Consider the following 19,558-nt stretch of genomic DNA (forward strand, 5'->3'; position numbering starts at 1 on the left):
TCGGCGTCGCAAAATCCTGGGATTACAGGAGTGAGCCACCATGCTATTATTGATTTCTAATATTTAATTCCATTGTGGTCAGAGAACATACTTTGCATGATTTAAATCCTTTTAAATTTATTGGGCCTTGTTTAATGGCCCAGAATATGGTCTATTTTGTTTAAATGTTCTTTTTGAAAAATAATTATGCTGAGAAAGATGCCAGTCAGTCATTTATATAAAATTTTAGAAAATGCAAACTAATCTATAGTGACAAAAAGCAGATCACTGGTTGCCTGTAGGAGGTGGGGCAGACAGGGGCAGGAGGGAAGGATCACAGGGACCTGAGGAAACTTTTGGATGATTAATCTTCATTATTTTGATTGTAGTGATGGTTTCCTAGGTATATACATATGTTGAAATACATCAAATTGTACTTTAAACATGTGCAGTTTATTGTTGTTTTTATTTTTTTGAGACAGGGTCTGTCACTCAGGCTGGAGTGCAGTGGCAAAATCTCGGCTCACTGCAGCCTCTGCCTCTTCAGTTCAAGTAACTCTTATGCTTCAGCCACCTAAGTAGCTGGGACGCGTGCGCCACCATGCCCAGCTAATTTTTGCTTTTTAATAGAGACATGGTTTCACCAAGTTGCCCAAGCTGGTCTTGAACTCCTGGCCTCATGTGATCCGCCTGCCTCGGCCTCCCAAAGTGCTGGGGTTACGGGCGTGAACCACCGCACCCAGCCAACAGCTGTTTTTAAATAATCAATGTTTAGCAAACCTTGTAGAAAGTTGAAGAAATGTTCAGGATCAACCTATAGTTATATAGGAAAACGAAGTGGTTCATACTTAGGAAAGAAAAATTGTAAATCAGTGTAGTGTGGGAAAAGTAAATTTAAAAAAATATATATATATTAAAAAAAAAAAAAAAGGCCAGGTGCAGTGGCTCACGCCTGTAATCCCAGCACTTTCGGAGGCCAAGGCGGGCGGATCACAAGGTCAAGAGATTGAGACCATCCTGGCCAACATGGTGAAACGCTGTCTCTACTAAAAATACAAAAATTAGCTGGGCGTGGTGGCATATGCCTGAAATCCCAGCTACTCGGGAGGCTGAGGCAAGAGAACCGCTTAAACCCGAGAGCACGCCACTGCACTCCAGCCTGGTGACAGAGCAAGATTCCGTCTCAAAAAAAAAAAAAAAAAAAAAAAATTCTGTCATTTCTTGGAGACACAGTTTCCAAGAAAGATGGCATCAGTTAAAGCACAGGTCTGGAGCCAGATTGTGAATTCTGGTCCTGCCACTCACTGGCTGTGTGACTCTGAGCAAGCTTCTCAGCCTCTCTGTGCTTCGGTCTAAATCTCTCTACAATAGGTGTGACCATAGAAGGGATGTGAAAGGGCCAGGCGAGGTGGCTGATGCCTTTACTCCCAGCATTTTGGGAGGCCGAGGCGAGTGGATCACCTGAGGTCAGGAGTCAGAGACCAGCCTGGCCAACGTGGTGAAACCCCAGCTCTACTAAAAATACAAAGAATTAATCAGGCATGGTGGCGTGCACCTGTAATCCCAGCTACTCAGGAGGCTGAGGCAGGAGAATCACTTGAACCTGAGGGGAGGAGGTTGCAGTGAGCCAAGATTGTGCCACGGCACTCCAGCTTGAGTCTTTTTTCTTTTTTCAAAAAAGAAAAAAGAAGGAAGGTGGGAGGACCCTGGGAGCGGGTGCTGGCCATTGATGTTTCAGAGTCGACCCTAAAGTGGATTTCCACGGAGCAACCCAGTTTTTCCATTGAGTAACTATAAAATCGGGATGCTTCAGTACCGAAACTTCACCAAGCAAGTTTCAACCCATCCTTCAAAGGCCGGCTTGGGGTTGGTCACTTCTTGAATTCACCACATGCTGCTGCTGGGAAGCCGGCAAACTCGTTCCCCTCCCCTCCCACTGTTGGCAGCACTGAGCGCGGCTGAAAAAAAATGTCTGGCCACGTTGATAAGCCAGAAATGGAGTCTTACTGTTCATTATTTGTCTGTTCACCATTCAGTTCATATCTGTTTACCAAAAGCCCATGTCCAGGCCCTGGGTCAAAGTGGGAGCAAAATTGGGTCCTGACCATTGTGGTTGAGGCAGGCATAAAGCCCCCACCACCTAAATATGTGGACTTAGAAACTCTTGAAGAGTGCTACGATGGTGAGGGGCACCCCATGCACTGAGGAGGGCAGGTGCTGGCTGTGGGGAGGGAGTGTGGGGAAGGGCATGCAGGAGAGGGAGGGAACAGAGTTTGCAAGAGCCCTGAGGGTCTGCGGTGAAATATAGAAGGAATACTAGGAGTTAGCCAGGGAACAGTGAGAAGGCAAGAGTTAAAAAGAAAATGGAGGCTGGAAAATTCCTTCAGTGCAGTGGGTAGGGGGACACGGAGCCCCTCTTGGGGCAGGGGTTGGCCACTGGAGCTGAAGTCAGAGGTAGGCAGGGGCCAAGGGACTGGAAACGTGGCCTGGAGATCATAGGAGGCATTGTGGCATCTTCCCAGGAGCTGCAGTCTGACCCCCATCCACTCTGACCGTGGCGTGTAGGAAGCACGCTTCCAATGAGACCTGAGGAGAGCCTGTCCCTGAAGAGTTGGTGGGTGTAGCAGGGGCAAACTTGGGAGAGGTCAGGGGAGCGAGTTAACAGGGTGAAGCACAGGAGCCCCAGAGGCTCCCGGGTGGGTGAGGCTGTGCTCACCAGGGGAACATAGGGCTCAGACAGATGATGGCAGGTGACCCTTGCCAATGGTTCAGTGTCACCTTTGTTGGACCACAGTGTCTGCTGCGCATCCACGTGGATGGGCCTCCAGTGAACAGGATGCTGGGAACATGAGCAGGAATGTGGTAGAAGGGATGTATTGAGAAGGAAGGCAATGGGACAGGCATGGATGGGCACAAAGACGGTTCCCAGGATGGCAGTCTCAGTAGGGCCAGAAAGCCTGGGATCTCAGAGGAAGAGAGGCCTGGAGGACAGGAGGTTGTGCCTGTGAGAGGGTCCAGTCCTGGGGGTGCTTGGGTGTGGGAGCACCTGTGGGAGAGGGGTGGCGGGACTCTTTCTTCCCTATCACCCCTCACCTGCAGGCCTCCCTAGCCTCCCTCCTGCGGAAGCCTCAGTCTGCATCCCCTGGCATCTGCTCTGAGTCGGGCAGGGGACAGATGTGCGGAAGCCCCTCTGAGTAAAGCACAAAGAACGGACAGAGCAGAGCAGAGGCAGCTCCCTCAGGAACTTCTGTTCTAGTCGGGGAGGGACAGGCCAGAAACATACAAACAAGTGGGATGCCTTTGGGCATGCTTCTGTCTCCTAGCAGAACCAGGGGTCCTGGACACGAATTTGAACTCCTTCCCCAAAGTACTGCCATTTTCCCTTGAACTCACCTTCAAATCTTCTGAGTCATCTTTGACTCATCTCTTGCCTTCAGCCCCCACATTCTGACAGCTGACAAGTCTGGTGGATTTTTCCTTTAAAACGTTCTTTCTCTCTGTGCTTAGGGTCCTGCCCTGATCCAGGCCTTCAGGGCCCCACACCATTTCCACTTCCAGCTGGCTCTTGCTGGGTTTATCTGTTCTACATTCCCGTTTTCATCTGCCCACTTCCCAGTGCAGAAAACCCCTGGGCTCCCAGGACACTGAGCCTGTAGTCCCTCTCTTGGTATTCAAATCCCAGGGCCTGGCTGACCCCACCTCTGCCTGCAACACACACCTTCCTTGGGAGGCCCCCTCCTGTGCCCATCTCCATGCCTGATCTTGGTGCTCTCAGACCTGGAATGCAGGGCACCCACATGTCACCAAGGCACCTCCAGCCCTGCCCACAACCCACCTGAGTTCCCCAAGGCAGCCTAATGGGGCACCATGGTCAGACCTGACCAGGGGACCTGGTGATTTAAGAATATGGCAGAGAAATAGATACGGAGAAAAGGGAGGTAGGGGCGGGGTGTGCACCAAGAATATGTGGCTGCATTGTTTTCTGGTTTTGTTCCAGCCTCACCTCCTCCGAGTTCACAGCAGCTCCATTCTCTCGCCCCTCCCTCCAGCCTCCAGGGGCAGCAAATCCTGCTAAGTGCACTCAGGGCCCCTCAGATTCAACATTACAGCATTCCCTTTCATTCACTCAGATTACTGCAGCAGCCCAAGGGTCTACGGTCTGCCCCGATCATCTCTCCATGCTGGGTTGTTCTCCAAATGCACCTGGAACCTCTTGCGATGCCCTTCTCCAGGCAAATACGTGTCTGCCAAGCTTGGCTTGGAAATCACCTGCTCTGGCCAAATTCTCTCTGGATGCCTCCTCCACAGCTCTTAGTCCCTGGTGTGAATTGAAATTAGACTCTGTCTTTCTCATCTCAAGACGCGGCACATGGCACGCAGCCATCTATGTGTGCTGAATGGATAACTGAATTGCTTTCCAGCGGGACCAAATGGGAACCCTTCTCCCAAAGGCTGTGATTAACCTTTGGCGCCACCTACTGGCCAGCTAATTGGTTGTATATGGGGCCTCCAGTTGGAAATGGCTTTGAAGTTTAGGAATTTCATTTTTTCGTTATTCCCTGTGTATGGGAGAATCAGGAAAGTGAGAATTATGTGACCTCCAGTCTAGATCACCGTCATTAATGTTTCACCCTGAAAAGTTCATGGCAAAGCTTCTAGCCTTTCATGGAGTGGGAATGAAACTGTGTAAGAGAAGAAAGCAATTTTCTTTTTTTTGAGACAGTCTCGCTCTGTCGCCCAGGCTGGAGTGCAGTGGAATGATCTCAGCTCACTGCAACCTCCACCTCGTGGGTTCAAGTGATTCTCTGCCTCAGCCTCCCGAATAGCTGGGATTATAGGCGCCCACTACCACGCCTTGCTAATTTTGTATTTTTAGTAGAGACGGGGTTTCTCCATGTTGGCCAGGCTGGTCTCAAACTCCTGACCTCAGATAAACTGCCACCCTTGGCCTCCCAAAGTGCTGGGGTTACAGGTGTGAGCCACCACGCCCAGCAAAAGCAATTTTTTTAAAAGAAGAAAGAATGGAGGGTTAAAAAAAAAAAAAGGAAAATTTGAAGCAAGCTGAGTCTTAAGGTAGACAGCCAGGGATTGTGGATTGTGGACAGCCCTCCCTGCTCCTCCCCAAAACCTCCCAGGATCTCCCTTTCAACTATAGGGTGGTGGGTACAAAGTGGGGGTGGGTGCAGGTTGGCTCTCCCCTCCACTGCTGCTCCTGTTCTGGTCTTGGCCAATGCAAGAGCAGAGGCCTTTGAGTCCCCCCAAGGGCAACCTCTGGTTCAGCCAGTGGAAGAACAGGCCTAGCTGGTCCGTCCAGTGCCCAGAGGGCTTGTTTATCCTCAGATACCCCCCGAGGTGGGGTGGGTTAAAACTGAAACTAGAGGAGGAATGAGCAGATGTGATGTTCCTGCCTGGTAGGGGAGCTGATAGTTCCTTTGTCTACGCTGAGCCAGGGATCACCTGGCTGTCAGGAATTGCCTATGTGGCCAATTGACCAGGTAGTGGGTACCCTGATCAGGCCACCTTGTCACGAATGGATTGTGAGTTTCAGTGCAGACTTCCTTATAGACTCTTGGGCTGGGCCTACCGGTCCTCTGTAACCTGGTCCTGTCAGCTTCTGCCCTCATCTCCAAACCCTGCAATAAAAGGCCCTCCCACCTCGGCACCCGGCTAGTTCACACCTCTGCTCTCATGCTGTTCCTCTTCCCTGGAAAATGTCCACTCCTTTAGGAGACAAATCAACATTATCCCTTCCGGATGCCTTCCCTCCCTGCCACCTCCAGGGAGAGGGAGTGTTGGCTTCTTTATTCCTCCTTGACTGACCTGGGGGCAAGTCTCTTCTCTTTAAGCCTCGGGTTTGTTTTTCTTTTTCTTCTTTTTTGTTTTTTTGAGACAGAGTCTCGCTCTGTCTCCCAGGCTGGAGTGCAGTGGCCTGATCTCGGCTCACTACAACCTCCGCCTCCTGGGTTCAAGCGATTCTCCTGCCTCAGCCTCCCGAGTAGCTGGGACTACAGGCGTCTGCCACCACGCCCGGCTAATTTTTGTATTTTTAGTAGAGATGGGGTTTCACCATATTGGCCAGGTTGGTCTCCAACTCCTGACCTTGTGATCTGCCTGCCTCAGCCTCTCAAAGTGCTGGGATTACAGGCTTAAGCCACTGCGCCTGGCCTTTTTTTTTTTTTTTTGTGACAAAGTCTATCTCTGTTGCCAGGCTGGAGTGCAGTGGCGTGATCTCAGCTCACCACAACCTCCGACTCCCTGGTTCAAGTGATTCTCCTGCCTCAGCCTCCTGAGTAGCTGGGATTACAGGCATGTGCCACCACATCCCGCTAATTTTTATATTTTTAGTAGAGACAGGGTTTCACCATGTTAGCCAGGATGGTCTTGATCTCCTGACTTCATGATCTGCCTGCCTTGGTCCCCCAAAGTGCTCTGTCACCCAGGCTGGAGTGCAATGGCACGATCTCGCCTCACTGTAACCTCCGCCTCCGGGGTTCAAGTGATACAGTCCTTGAGCCGCTGTGCCTGGCCAAGCTTCAGTTTTGTTGTCTGTAAAATGAGGAGTAGGGATGGGACAGTTGGACCAGGTGCCATTTCTATCTTAATGTAGTTCTAAATTCTTTCACTAGAGGACAGAAAAGCTAGGGTAGAAGTGGATTATTAAGTAGAACTGAGCAAGAATGAGCTGAAACCTCCACACATTGCAAACACCCTGTACCTTCTCCAAAGTTAGAGCAGGCAAGCATTATGCAAATATTTTATAAACTGATGTGTCCCAGTCCCAATTAATAAGTTGTGGCAAATCATAATGCTAAGTTCATACTTCGAGTGGCTAAGGGATATATAATAGCCAACTAAAAAAATTTCTAAGCTACTTCATAATGTATTATTCCAAGCAGCACTCCACAGCATACAGCATGCTGCTTATAAATTGAAAACCTTTTCAACAATTTTGTATTTCACTTAAAAATGCAGGAGAGGCTGGGCACGGTGGCTCAAGCCTGTAATCCCAGCACTTTGGGAGGCCGAGGCATGCAGATCACCTGAGGTCAAGAGTTCGAGAACAGCCTGACCAACATGGAGAAACCCCATCTCTACTAAAAACACAAAATTAGCCAGGTGCGGTGGCGCATGCCTGTAATCCCAGCTACTTGGGAGGCTGAGGCAGGAGAATCACTTGGATCTGGGAGGCAGAGGTTGTGGTGAGCCGAGAGCGCACCATTGCCCTCCAGCCTGGGCAACAAGAGCGGAACTCCGTCTCAAAAAGAAAAAAAATGCAGGAGAGAGAACTCCCTAACATTGCATTTCAGTCAACATTCAATCTTGTTCCCCACATTAAAACAGCTAGCTAATTAAATGTGACATGTGTGTTTAGGGCTGGTGAAGAACACTCTGCTTTACGAAGGCCAGTGGCTGATGTTCTTACTAAGTGAGAAGGTGGACACTTCATGCTTGCTTCTGTTTCCCAAGTGTCAGCCCATTAGTGCTACTGCCCAGCGGCGGGTTTCCTGATGTCCCTCCGTTCTCACAGGGACCCTGGGTTTCCTGTCATTAGTGGTATCTCTTCTAAATTCTGTTTTAAAATTCCAAAAATAAAATTATAATGTAGGCTGGGCATGGTGATTCACGTCTGTAATTCCAGCACTTTCGGAGGCCAAGTTGGGTGGATAGCTTGAGTCCGGGAGCTCAAAACCAGCCTGGGTGATATAGGGAAATCTCATCTTTACAAAAAATACAAAAATTAGCCAGGCAGTGGTGGCATGCGCCTGTGGTCTCAGCTAACTGGGAGGCTGAGCGGGGAGGATAGCTTGACCCAGGGAGGCAGAGGCTGCAGTAAGCTGAGATTGTGCCACGGCACTCCAGCCTGGGTAACAGAGCAAAACTCTGTCTCGAAAAAAAAAAAAAAGAACTATAAATATTCAAAAAAATTATTATGTAAAAACTTTCTCTTTAAAACCGAACAGCTGGTAAATCTCCCAGTGGTTTTTGAGGAAGGATAGCAGTGTTAGGAGGGTCAGGCTCACAGTGAATTCTCTCAGGGCTTGGTTCTGTCAGCTACTATTGGGCCACTGCAATGCAGCCTGGGCGACAGAGTGAGACCCTGTCTCAAAAAAACAAAATTTCCAGTCTGGTTTTTTTTTTTTTTTTTTTTTTTGAGATGGAGTTTCACTCTTGTTGCCCAGGCTGGAGTGCAATGGCACGATCTCAGCTCCCCACAACCTCCGCCTCCTGGGTTCAAGCGGTTCTCCTGCCTCAGCATCCCGAGTAGTTGGGATTGCAGGCATGCACCATCATGCCTGGCTAATTTTGTATTTTTAGTAGAGACAGGGTTTCTCCATGTTGGTCAGGCTGGTCTCAAACTCCCAACCTCAGGTGATCTGCCCGCCTGGGCCTCCCAAACTGCTGGGATTACAGGCATGAGCCACCATGCCCAGCTCTGATTTTAATTTGCATTTCTTTGATTAGTAATCCTATATTTTCATTATTTACTGGCCATGAGTTTAAATCCCTGCTCTGCTATCACTCTATGTGACTTTGGAGAGACTACTTGACTTCCATGTGCTTCAATTTCCTCACCTGTGAAGTTCCTCTCTAAAGAAACTGACCAGCTTCAAAGACGTATAAACTCTGACATGGCGGGACAGGCTCTAATGAAATTCCTGTATCCTTACCCACAAATCACAAAGCTTCTAGTCAGTATTTTAGTACCTCCCATTCTTGTTCAATAAATTACCACGTGCTGGACACAGCCGGCTGGGGGCTGTGGCTCCAGAGATGCTTGAGGGAAGGTCAGTCACCACCTGTCCATCTGCTCCCAGCATTCAAAATTTGGTTCACTTCTCTCCCCTGCTGCTTTCTCCTCTCTCATTCTTTTGTCCTGTGGCTGCATGAGATACACACATATATAATGTTCACTGCCGTATTAGCAGGGCTCCAGAAGGAACACAGATGAATGCAAATGTTCCACCCACTGTGTCTAACCAGAGGCCAGAGTGACGTTCTAAGGCTGTTCCTCCAATGCTCAGCCCCTTCCGTGGTTCACTGTGACCTTCGGGTCAAGCCCAAACTCCTCAGCATAGCCTGCCCAGGCCCCTCCAACACTCCCCCGTCATCTCTTGCCACCACCACCCTCCTAGGGTTCAGTCACTCCAAACCCCACTGCCCGCTTCTTCACGCCCCTCCTGCCCACATTCCTCCCCACTTTTGCTTATGCTGTCCTCCGTGAGTGGGTGCTCAAGGCGCACCCACAAGCCACCTCTTCTGGGAGCCCAAGGGATTGGATTGTCTTTCTCTTTTCTCCCACAGCACTTTGTCATATATGCGCTATAGCCCTGTATTATGATGATTGTCACATGAACTCCAGGCAGGGACCTGGGACTCTCTTGGACATTGCCTGGGCCTGTAGTGGACCCTCAGTAGATGTCAATGCAGTGCATGGGTAGGCAGGGAATAAACAATAAAGAGAGTGACATTGTTTTAGCTTTCTGTGACTCCAACCACGGGCTGGTTGGATGGATGGTTAATATTAGCTAGAAATGTTTAGGATAGTAATTTTAAACCTTAGTCCACTTACCAGTAGCCTAAGCAATATAAATGGCTGCAGATCCTTGTAGAGGTATTGCCCTGCACCTTGGCTCTGTCTGAAGGCCAGTGACACGGTGACAGGGAATGCAGAGACGTGGAAGGGCTGTTTCCAGAGACAGAGTAGAGTGGTGGATCCAGACACCAACTGATGCCAGAGAAACACTTGGGCCTTTTCTTGGTACCAGTTAACAGGTGCCCTGCTGGGAACATAAACACAGTCTTCCGGACTTCCAAACCAAACATAACAGAGATAGGGCGGCAGAGGATGAACTTGGACAGCCCCAAGCAGGCATGCCCTGGCTTCCTTAGACTTCCTCTGTGACTGTCAAATGGATTAAAATATGTGATATGTTCTCTTCCTGCAGGAAGTTCAACTTGGGAAATGGACCAGGGTCCCAGTAAGGAGCTGGGCTTCTCTGTGGATGCTGTATGGCCTAATTCCCCACTCCAGCAGTGCTTCTCTGGGTGGCCAGGTGCTCTTGGACTGGGCTAGAGGGCCTGCAGCAAAAACTAGAACTTAGTTGTTATTATTCCAGGCTCCATTCAGACTTATCCTAATGACTCAACCAACTGCAGGAGAGCTGCACTGAAGGGTCTGGAATTCTGGTTGGGTTTCAAAGTTAGTGGCTAAGGGGAAAATTGAATCCAGGGGAATGTCCCCCTTGAAAGCCCCTTAGGAAAGTAAGCTAAATGCATCAATGACACGAGTTCCCTGTTCCACACTCTGTATGAAGAAGAGGCTCTGCCACGCATACGACTTGTGAGAGTTTCTCATCAAATGGGAATAGTAATGTCTACTTCCTATGATTATTCTAGAGACTAACTTTAGATAAAATATGGGGAAATATAGTACATAATAAGGACTCAAGGCCGGGAGTGGTGGCTCATGCCTGTAATCCCAACACTTTGGAGGCCAAGGGGAGTGCATTGCTTAAGCCTAGGAGTTTGAGCCTAGCCTGGGCAACATAGTAAGACCCCCCAAAAAAGAAACAAAATAAAAAGAAGTGGGGGGCCAGGTGCAGTGACTCACACATGTAATCCCAGCACTTTGGGAGGCCGAGGTGGGCAGATGACCTGAGGTCAGGAGTTTGAGACCAGCCTGGCCAACATGGTAAAACTCCATCTCTACTGAAAATACAAAAAAATTAGCCAGGCATGGTGGCACATGCCTGTAATCCCGCCTACTCAGGAGGCTGAGGCACAAGAATCACTTGAACCCAGGAGACAGAGGTTGCAGTGGGCCAAGATGGTGCTAATATACTCCAGCCTGGGCAGCAGAGCGAGACTCAGTCTCAAAAAAAAAAAAAAAAAAAAAAGCAGAAGTGGGAATTGATTTTTTTTTTTTTTCAGATAGGGTCTCGGTTCTAGTGCAGTGGCATGATCATGATTCACTGCAGCCTCAACCTGCTGGGCTTAAGTGAGTCTCCTACCTCCTACCTCTGCTTCTCGAGTAGCTGGGACTACAGCCGCACACTACCATGTCTGGCTAATTTTAAGAAAAATGTTTTGTAGAGGTCAGGTGCATTGGTTCATGCCATAATCCCAGCATTTTGGAAGGCTGAAGCAGATGGACTGCTTGAGTCCAGGAGTTTGAGATGAGCCTGGGCAACATGGTAAAACCCTATCTCGGCTGGGTGTGGTGGCTCATGCCTGTAATCCCAGTATGTTGGGAGGCCGAGGTGGGTGGATCACCTGAGGTCAGGAGTTCGAGACCAGTCTGGCCAACATGGTGAAACCCTGTCTCTACTAAAATACAAAAAATTAGCCGGGTATGGCAGTAGATGCCTGTAATCCCAGATACTTGGGAGGCAGAGGCAGAAGAATTGCTTGAACCTAGGAGGCAAAGGTTGCAGTGAGCCAAGATCGCACCATTGCACTCTAGCCTGGGCAACAAAAGCAAAACTCCGTCTCAAAACAAACAAAAAAAAAACACAAAAACCCATCTCTACAAAAAAATATAAAAATTAGCCAGGTGTGGCGGTGTGCACCTGTGGTCTCAGCTAGTTGGGAGGCTGAGGGAGGAGAATTACTTGAACATGGGAGGTGGAGGTTGCAGTGAGCTGAGTTCGGATTACAGGAGGCGGAGGTTGCAGTGAGTTGAGACTGCACCACTGCACCCTGTCCTGGGTGACAGATTGAAATTCTGTCTCAAAAAAAAAAAAAAATTGTTAATGTGGGTTTGATACTTGGATGAATCTCATCAGCAGCCTTGTTCCAAACAACCTCTTAGGTGCCAATGATACTGATCATGAATGGAGTTGGTTTTTAAAAAAATTATAGATGTATAACAGTTCACATATTTTTGGGGTACATGTGATATATTTTTTTTTTGAGATGGAGTCTCATTCAGTCTGTTGCCCAGGCTGGAGTGCAACGGCAAGATCTTGGCTCACTGCAACCTCTGCCTCCTGGATGCAAGCGATTCTCCTGCCTCAGCCTCCCGAGTAGCTGGGATTACAGGCATGTGCCACCACGCCCGGCTAATTTTTTTTGTATTTTTAGTAGAGACAGGGTTTCACCATGTTGGCCAGGCTGGTCTCAAACTCCTGAGCTCAAGTGATCCACCCACCTCAGCCTCCCAAAGTGCTGGGACTACAGGTGTGAGCCACTGCGCCCGGCCTACACGTGATATTTTGATGCATGTATGTAATGTGCAATGACCAAATCAGGGTAATTGGGATATCCATCTCCTTATTTTTCTTTGTGCTGACAACACTACAGTTCCTGTCTTGTAACTATTTTGAGACATACAAATTATTAACTGATTTCTCTACTGTACTCTTGAATACTAGAACTTATTCCTTCTAACTGTATTTTTATACCCATTAACCAACTTCGACTCATCTTTGCCTCTCCTTTCCCTTTCCAGCCTCTGATAACCATCATTCTACTCTCTACCTCTTTTTTAGCTCCCACATATGAGTGAGAACATGTTGTATTTGTCTTCCTGTACCTGGCTTATTTCACTTAACATAATGACCTCCCATCCAGCCATGTTGCCGCAAATGACAAGATTTCATTCTTGGCTTGTCGCAGTGGGTCACACCTGTAATCCCAGCACTTTGGGACGCCAAGGTGGGCAGATCACGAGGTCAGGAAATCGAGACCATACTGCCTAACATGGTGAAACCTCATCTCTACTAAAAAAAAAAAAAAAAAAAAAAAAAATTCAGCCGGGCGTGGTGGCACGCCCCTGTAGTCCCAGCTACTCAGGAGGCTGAGGCAGGAGAATCGCTTGAACCCGGGAGGTGGAGGTTGCAGTGAGTGAGATCGTGCCACTGCACTCCCGCCTGGGCGACAGAGTGAGAGTCTGTCTCAAAAAAAAAAAACAAAAAAAACAAACTTCATTCAACAAACACTGATCTAGTTTACAATGTCCAGGGGCTTTGCTAGGGCTGGGGATTCAAAGAACACCCAGTTCCTCGTCCTGGGAGCTCACTGTTGGAAAGACAGATGCAAGAACATGTACTTGTATACCCTGATGTAAAATAGCCTCAGGGAGTTATGGGGGCACAGTGAGGACGAGAAAAGGCTTCCCAAAGGCAAATGGCGCCTGAACTGAGTAGTAAGGAACAACCTGGGTCAGGGTGGAAGAAGGCATGCCAGATGGAGGGGACCGTGTGTGCAAAGGCACAAAGGTAAGAATCAGCATGGTAGGTGCTAGCGGTGGCTACAGCACAGCTGGTAGGCATGGAGCTATGCAGGAAGAGGGCTTGCAAGGGAGACAGGGCCTGCATCTGCAAGGTGTGGGCTTGCCTGCCAGTGGGGAGTGTGTTCTCTGTCCACAGGGAAGGTCATTCATTCTGAGACTTGTGTTTTAGGTAGATCTTCATGGCTGTGTTTGGATTTGAGGGTCACAAGTCTGGACACATGGAGACAATTAGAAAGCTTTTGAGACCGGGCATGGTGGCTAATGCCTGTAATCCCAGCACTTTGGGAGGGTGAGATAGGTAGATCACCTGAGGTCAGGAGTTCCAGACCAGCCTGGCCAACACGGTGAAACCCTGTCTCTACTAAAAATACAAAAATCAGCCGGGTGTGGTGGTATGCACATGCGCCTGTAATCCCAGCTGCTCGGGAGGCTGAGGCAGGAGAATTGCTTGAACCCATGAGGCTGAGGTTGCAGTGAGCCAAGATGGTGCCACTGCACTCTAGCCTGGGCGACAGAGTGAGACTCCATCTCAAAAAAAAAAAAAAAAAAAAAAAAAGCTGTTGAAACAGTTCAGGCAAAGGAGGAGAGAGTTCCGTGAAAGTAGGTGCCTGCAGTGTGGTTCATTTACGTTTACATTGTGTATTGGTAGAGCCTGGCTTTTCCAGTTCTTTGTTCAGAAACAGCTCTCTCAATCAATGGTTCTTGACCACTAAAAGCATCTGTCCACAAAACTATTCATTTACTCCTGGAAATTTTTCACTATTTTCATAACAATGGATATCAAAATCCATTTTTTGATCAAAGTATTTTGTTAGCTTTTGACTTTCAGTGAGCAGGGAAGAGCCATCATTTAATCAAGAACCTTTTGTTCTGTCAGCTAATATCAAGTAGGGAGCTTCTTTAAAAAGAAATCCTGATTATGCAATCATGAATAATCATGATGAAGATGAAAAGAGGGAAGTAGTAATGGAAACCAGTGTGCCCGCCTGAGCTCCCTGTTGAGCTAATTTTTTTTTTTTTTTTTTTTGAGACAGAGTCTCTCTCTGTCACCTGGGCTGGAGTGCAGTGGCACAACTCAGCTCACTGCAACCTCCGCCTCCCAGGTTCAAGCGATTCTCCTCCCTCAGCCTCCCGAGTAGCTGAGATTACAGGCACCTGCCACTACACCCAGCTGAGTTTTGTATTTTTAGTAAAGATGGGGTTTCCCCATGTTGGCAAGGCTGGTCTTGAACTCCTGACCTCAGGTGATCTACCCACCTCAGCCTCCCAAAGTGCAAGGATTACAGGTGTGAGCCGCTGCGCCCACCCTGTTGAGCTAATGTTTTGAGAGGATGGGCAAAATATAGATGAAGGGAAGTATAATCAGAGATGGATCCTGAAGAATGACACAATCCTGAAAAATACCGTCAGGAGGACTGTGCTGTAATTTGCCAGAAATTCTAAGGAAAATAAAAAAGGTCTTTAAAGTTATTCTTAGGGCAAGAAGAACAAAGAAAGCATAGATCTACTGCTTAAGGGATGATATACAGTGATACTGAGAGAAGGCACAAATACTCAAACTTTATAGACAGAAGAACTGTTGTCAATGACAATAATTTCAACTAAGCCTATGGCCAGTTCCTCCTCATATCCTGAGCCCTTTAAGGAGGCGAGGGCGGGGAGTCTGGAAGCAGTAGTGCCCCAACCCTGGCCTGCCGCACATCCTAGAGATTCCTCTCACCACTTCCCTATTAGAATCCCTGTTTCCTACATCTCGTGCTTGCTTCTTTCTTGGTTTAGCCCGTTTTTTTTTTTGGTTTGTTTGTTTTTTTGAGACGTAGTGTTGCTCTATTGCCAGGCTGGAGTGCAGTGGCATGATCTCGGCTCACTGCAACCTCTGCCTCCTGGGTTCAAGCAATTATCCTGCCTCAGCCTCCCAAGTAGCTGGGACTACAGGTGCACGCCACCATGCCCAGCTAATTTTTGAATTTTTAGTAGCGATGGGGTTTCACCATGTTGGCCAGGATGGTCTCGATCTCTTGACCTCATGATCCACCTGCCTTGGCCTCCCAAAGTGCTGGGATTATAGGCATGAGCCACCGCTCCTGGCCTAGCCCCTGGTTTTGCAGAAGCACATTTTCCACAAGCACAGAGGATATGTAGGGGATATGGCAAGTACTAGCAAGGATGCTGGTGGGTGTGACAGCTGGTGTGGCTGTTCTGGAGAGCCACCTAGCAGTTTCAGTCAAATGAAGAATGTGTGAACGCTCTGTCCCACCAATCCTGTTCCTGAGCACAGACCCAAGGGAAGTTCTGACAAGGATCCATAAGAGGGCACGTATGAAGATGCTCACTGTAATACTGTTTGTGTCTTTGTGTGTATAAAGGCTTCTGGTTTCTGTAATTGTATACCCTATCATTTCACTGAATTCTCTCTTAAATTTTTTTTTTTTTTTTTTTTTAGAATTGGGGCCTTGAAGCCCAGGTGCAATGGCTCACACCTGTAATACCAGCACTTTGGGACGCCAAAACAGGAGCATCGCTTGAGACCATTCTGAGACCAACCTGGGCAACATGGCAAGGCCATGTCTCTACAAAAATTTTAGAAAATTAGCTAAGTGTGGTGGCATGTACCTGTGGACCCAGCTACTTGGGAGGCTGAGGTGGGAGGACTGCTTGAAACTGGGAGGTTGAGGCTGCAGTGAGCCATAATCATGACATTGCACTACAGCGTAAGCAACAGAGTGAGACCTTGTCTCCAAAAAAAAAAAAAAAAAAAATTGGGCCTTGTTCTGTTGCCCAGGCTGGACTCGGACTCCTGGACTCAAGCAATCCTCATACCTCAAGCCAGGACTACAGCCTTGTGCCATGGTGCCTAGCTTTGAATTCTTTTTTTAAAAATTGTTTTATTAATAGCAGTTTTTTAGTTGATTTTCTTGAGCCTTGTAAATATTGATCCTATCATTAACAAATAGTAAAACTTTTAACTTATCTTTTCTAATTTTTACACATCTAACTTAAAACTTTTTTTTTTTTTTTTTTTTTGAGATGGAGTCTTGCCCTTGTTGCCCATGCTGGAGTGCAATGGCATGATCTCGGCTTACTGCAGCCTCAACCTCCTGGGTTCGAGCGATTCTCCTGTCTCAGCCTCTGGAGTTGCTCGGATTACAGGTGCCTGCCACCACACCCAGCTAATTTTTTGTATTTTTAGTAGAGACGGAGTTTCACCATGTTGGCCAGGTTGGTCTTGAACTCCTGACCTCATGATCCACCCACCTCGGCCTCCCAAAGTGCTGGGATTACAGGTGTGAGCCACTGAGCCCAGCCCCTCATTTGTAACTCTTATCTGATTGCTTTGGCTAATACTTTCAATACACTGTTGAACAGTAGTGGAGATAGTGGTCATTCTCTTCCTGACTTTAGCAGGGCTATGTGGATTGCATTTCATTTATTTTAATTTTTATTGGACAGCTGAATTTTTTAACTTTTTAAATTAAGGTATAATTTACATAAAGTGCTAAATCCTAAGTGTAATACTTGATACACTTTTACAGCCAACACCCAGCTCAAGATGCAGACTTTCCAGCACCCCAGAGGCTCCCTATGTTTCTTCCCTATCAATATCTCCCTCAAAGATAACCAACATTCTGACACCATTGATTAGTTTTGTCCATTTCTGAACTTCATACAGATGGAATTACACAATACGTACTCTCATGTCTGGCTATGTCCACTCAGCATTAGGTCTGTGGGATTCACCCATGTTGTATGTAACAGTAGTTCCAAGTTGAATATCCCTGATATGGTTTGGCTGTGTCCTCACCCAAATCTCATCTTGAATTGTAACTCCCACAATTCCTACATGTTGTGGGAGGGAGCTGGTGGGAGGTAACCAAATCATGGAGGTGGGTCTTTCCTGTGCTATTCTCATGATAGTGAATAAGGCTCACAAGATCTGATGGTTTTAAAAATGGGAGTTTCCCTGCACAAGCTCTCTCTTTGCCTGCTGCCATCCATGTAAGACATGACTTGCTACTCCTTGCCTTCTGCCATGATTGTGAGGCTTCCCCAGCCATGTGGAACTGTAAGACCATTAAACCTATTTTTCTTCCCGGTCTTGGGTATGTCCTTACCAGCAGCATGAAAATGGACTAATACAGTAAATTGTTACCAGCAGAGTGGGGCACTGCTGAAAAGATAACCCAAAACTCTGGAAGCAACTTTGGAACTGGGTAGTGATGAAAGGTTAGAACAGTTTGGAGGGCTCAGAAGAAGACAGGAAAATGTAGGAAAGTTTGGAACTTCCTAGAGACTTGTTGGATGGCTTTGAACAAAATGCCAATAATGATATGGACAATGAAATCCAAGCTGAAATGGTCTCAGATGGAGATGAAGAACTTGCTGGGAACTGGAGCAAAGGTGACTCGTTATTTTATTTTTTTTTGAGATGGAGTCCTGCTCTGTCATTCAGGCTGGAGTGCAGTGGTGCAATATCAGTTCATTGCAACTTCCGCCTCCTGGGTTCAAGCGATTCTCCTGCCTCAGCCTCCTGAGTAGCTGGGACTACAGGTGCCTGCCACCACGCCTGGCTAATCTTTGTATTTTTAGTAGAGACAGGGTTTCACCATATTGGCCAGGCTGGTCTCGAACTCCTGACCTTGTGATCCACCTGCCTTGGCCTCCCAAAGTGCTGGGATTACAGGTGTGAGCCACCGCACCCGGCTGACTCATGTTACATTTTAGCAAAGAGACTGGTGGCATTCTGCTCCTGCCCTGCCCTAAAGATTTGTGGAAATTTGAACTTGAGAGAGATGATTTAGGGTACCTGGTGGAAGAAATTTCTAAGCCACAAAGCATTCAAGAGGTGGCTTGGGTGCTGTTAAAGGCATTCAGTTTTGTTTTGTTTTGTTTTGTTTTGTTTTGAGAGAGAGAGTTTCACTCTGTTGCCCAGGCTGGAGTGCAATGGTGTAATCTCGGCTCACTGCAACCTCCGCCTCCCAGGTTCAAGCAATTTTCCTGCCTCAGCCTCCCAAGCAGCTGGGATTACAGGCGCCCACCACCATGCCCAGATAATTTTTTTTTTTTTTTTGAGACAGTCTTGCTCTGTGGCCCAGGCTGGAGTGCAGTGGCGCGATCTTGGCTCACTGCAAGCTCCGCCTCCCGGGTTCACGCCATTCTTCTGCCTCAGCCTCCCGAGCAGCTGGGACTACAGGTGCCCCCCACCACACCCGGCTAATTTTTTTCTATTTTTTAGTAGAGATGGGGTTTCACCGTGTTAGCCAGGATGGTCTCTGATCCACCCGCTTCTGCCTCCCAAAGTGCTAGGATTACAGGCGTGAGCCACTGCGCCCAGCCTAATTTTTTGTATTTTCAGTAGAAATGGGGTTTTGCCACATTGGCCAGGCTGGTCTCAAACTCCTTACCTCAGGTGATCCACCTGCCTCTGCTTCCCAAAGTGCTGGGATTACAGGCATGAGCCACTGCACCCAGCCAAGGCATTCTGTTTTATAAGGGAAGCAGAGCATAAAAGTTTGGAAAATTTGCAGCCTGGAAATGCATTAGAAAAGAAAATCCCATTTTCTGAGGAGAAATTCAAGCTGGCTGCAGAAATTTGCTTAAGTAACGAGGAGCTGAATGTTAATTCCCCAAGACAATGGGAAAAATGTCTCCTGGGCATATCAGAAGTCTTCACGGCAGCCCCTCCCATCACAGGCTTGGAGGCCTAGAAGGAAAAAATGGTTTTATGGGCCAGGCCCAGGGCCCCCTTGCTCTGTGCAGCCTAGGGACTTGGTGCCCTGAGTCCCAGCCACTCCAGCCATGGCTAAAAGGGGCCAAGGAACAGCTCATTGCTTCAGAGGGTGCAAGCCCCAAGCCTTGGCAGTTTCCACATGGTACTGAGCCTGCAGGTGCATGGAAGTCAAGAATTGAGGTTTGGGAACCTCTGCCTAGATTTCCCTTTTCATGTTCCCTAGATACAATGGGGGTACAGGCATTGGGTAAATACACCCCTTCCAAATGAGAGAAACTGGCCCAAAACAAAGCATATCCTTTCACAGCTTCTTGAGAAGGGGCACAAAGAGGGTAAATTGAAACCCTGCATGTCCCACAATATCTTTATTCTAAACTCATACTTGAGTGATATATTGATTTAGTTATAAGCTGGAATAAATACTTCCTCAGAATTTTGAAGCCATTTCTCAATTGTTCTCTTACATTCAATAAATTTTTACTGAGACTGTAGTACATGCCTGGCACTGCCTCTAGGCACTTGGGATCCATCAATGAACAACAGAGGCAAAGATACATCAAGATAGCATAAAAGAGCTTTTTTTCCTACTTGTGTTATGGTTTTCAGTGGTGGTGTTT

General features: G+C 47.7%; 1 protein-coding gene across 3 annotated transcripts in view; it reads right to left on the reverse strand.

Moving 5' to 3' along the window:
* Positions 1-1,060: 1,060 nt before the first annotated feature.
* LOC109023259 (uncharacterized) overlaps positions 1,061-19,558 on the reverse strand; it is a 44,367-nt gene continuing 25,869 nt past the window's right edge. Inside the window, exons 2-4 of one of the 3 annotated variants that reach the window (XR_002002644.4) lie at positions 9,551-9,761; positions 8,711-8,860; positions 1,061-6,525 (exon numbers count right to left, since the gene is read on the reverse strand). Coding sequence is in view for 2 of the 3 variants with exons in the window: in XM_019009895.4 (XP_018865440.1) it covers positions 8,771-8,860; positions 9,551-9,761 (301 nt within the window). In the remaining variant the exon portion in view is untranslated. Of the gene's footprint in view, positions 6,526-7,135; positions 8,861-9,550; positions 9,762-19,558 lie in introns of those variants that run through there. The other 2 variants (XM_055361599.2, XM_019009895.4) reach the window with 2 other exon arrangements.

This window comes from Gorilla gorilla, chromosome 15 (assembly GCF_029281585.2).
Source record: "Gorilla gorilla gorilla isolate KB3781 chromosome 15, NHGRI_mGorGor1-v2.1_pri, whole genome shotgun sequence".
NCBI lineage: Eukaryota > Metazoa > Chordata > Mammalia > Primates > Hominidae > Gorilla > Gorilla gorilla.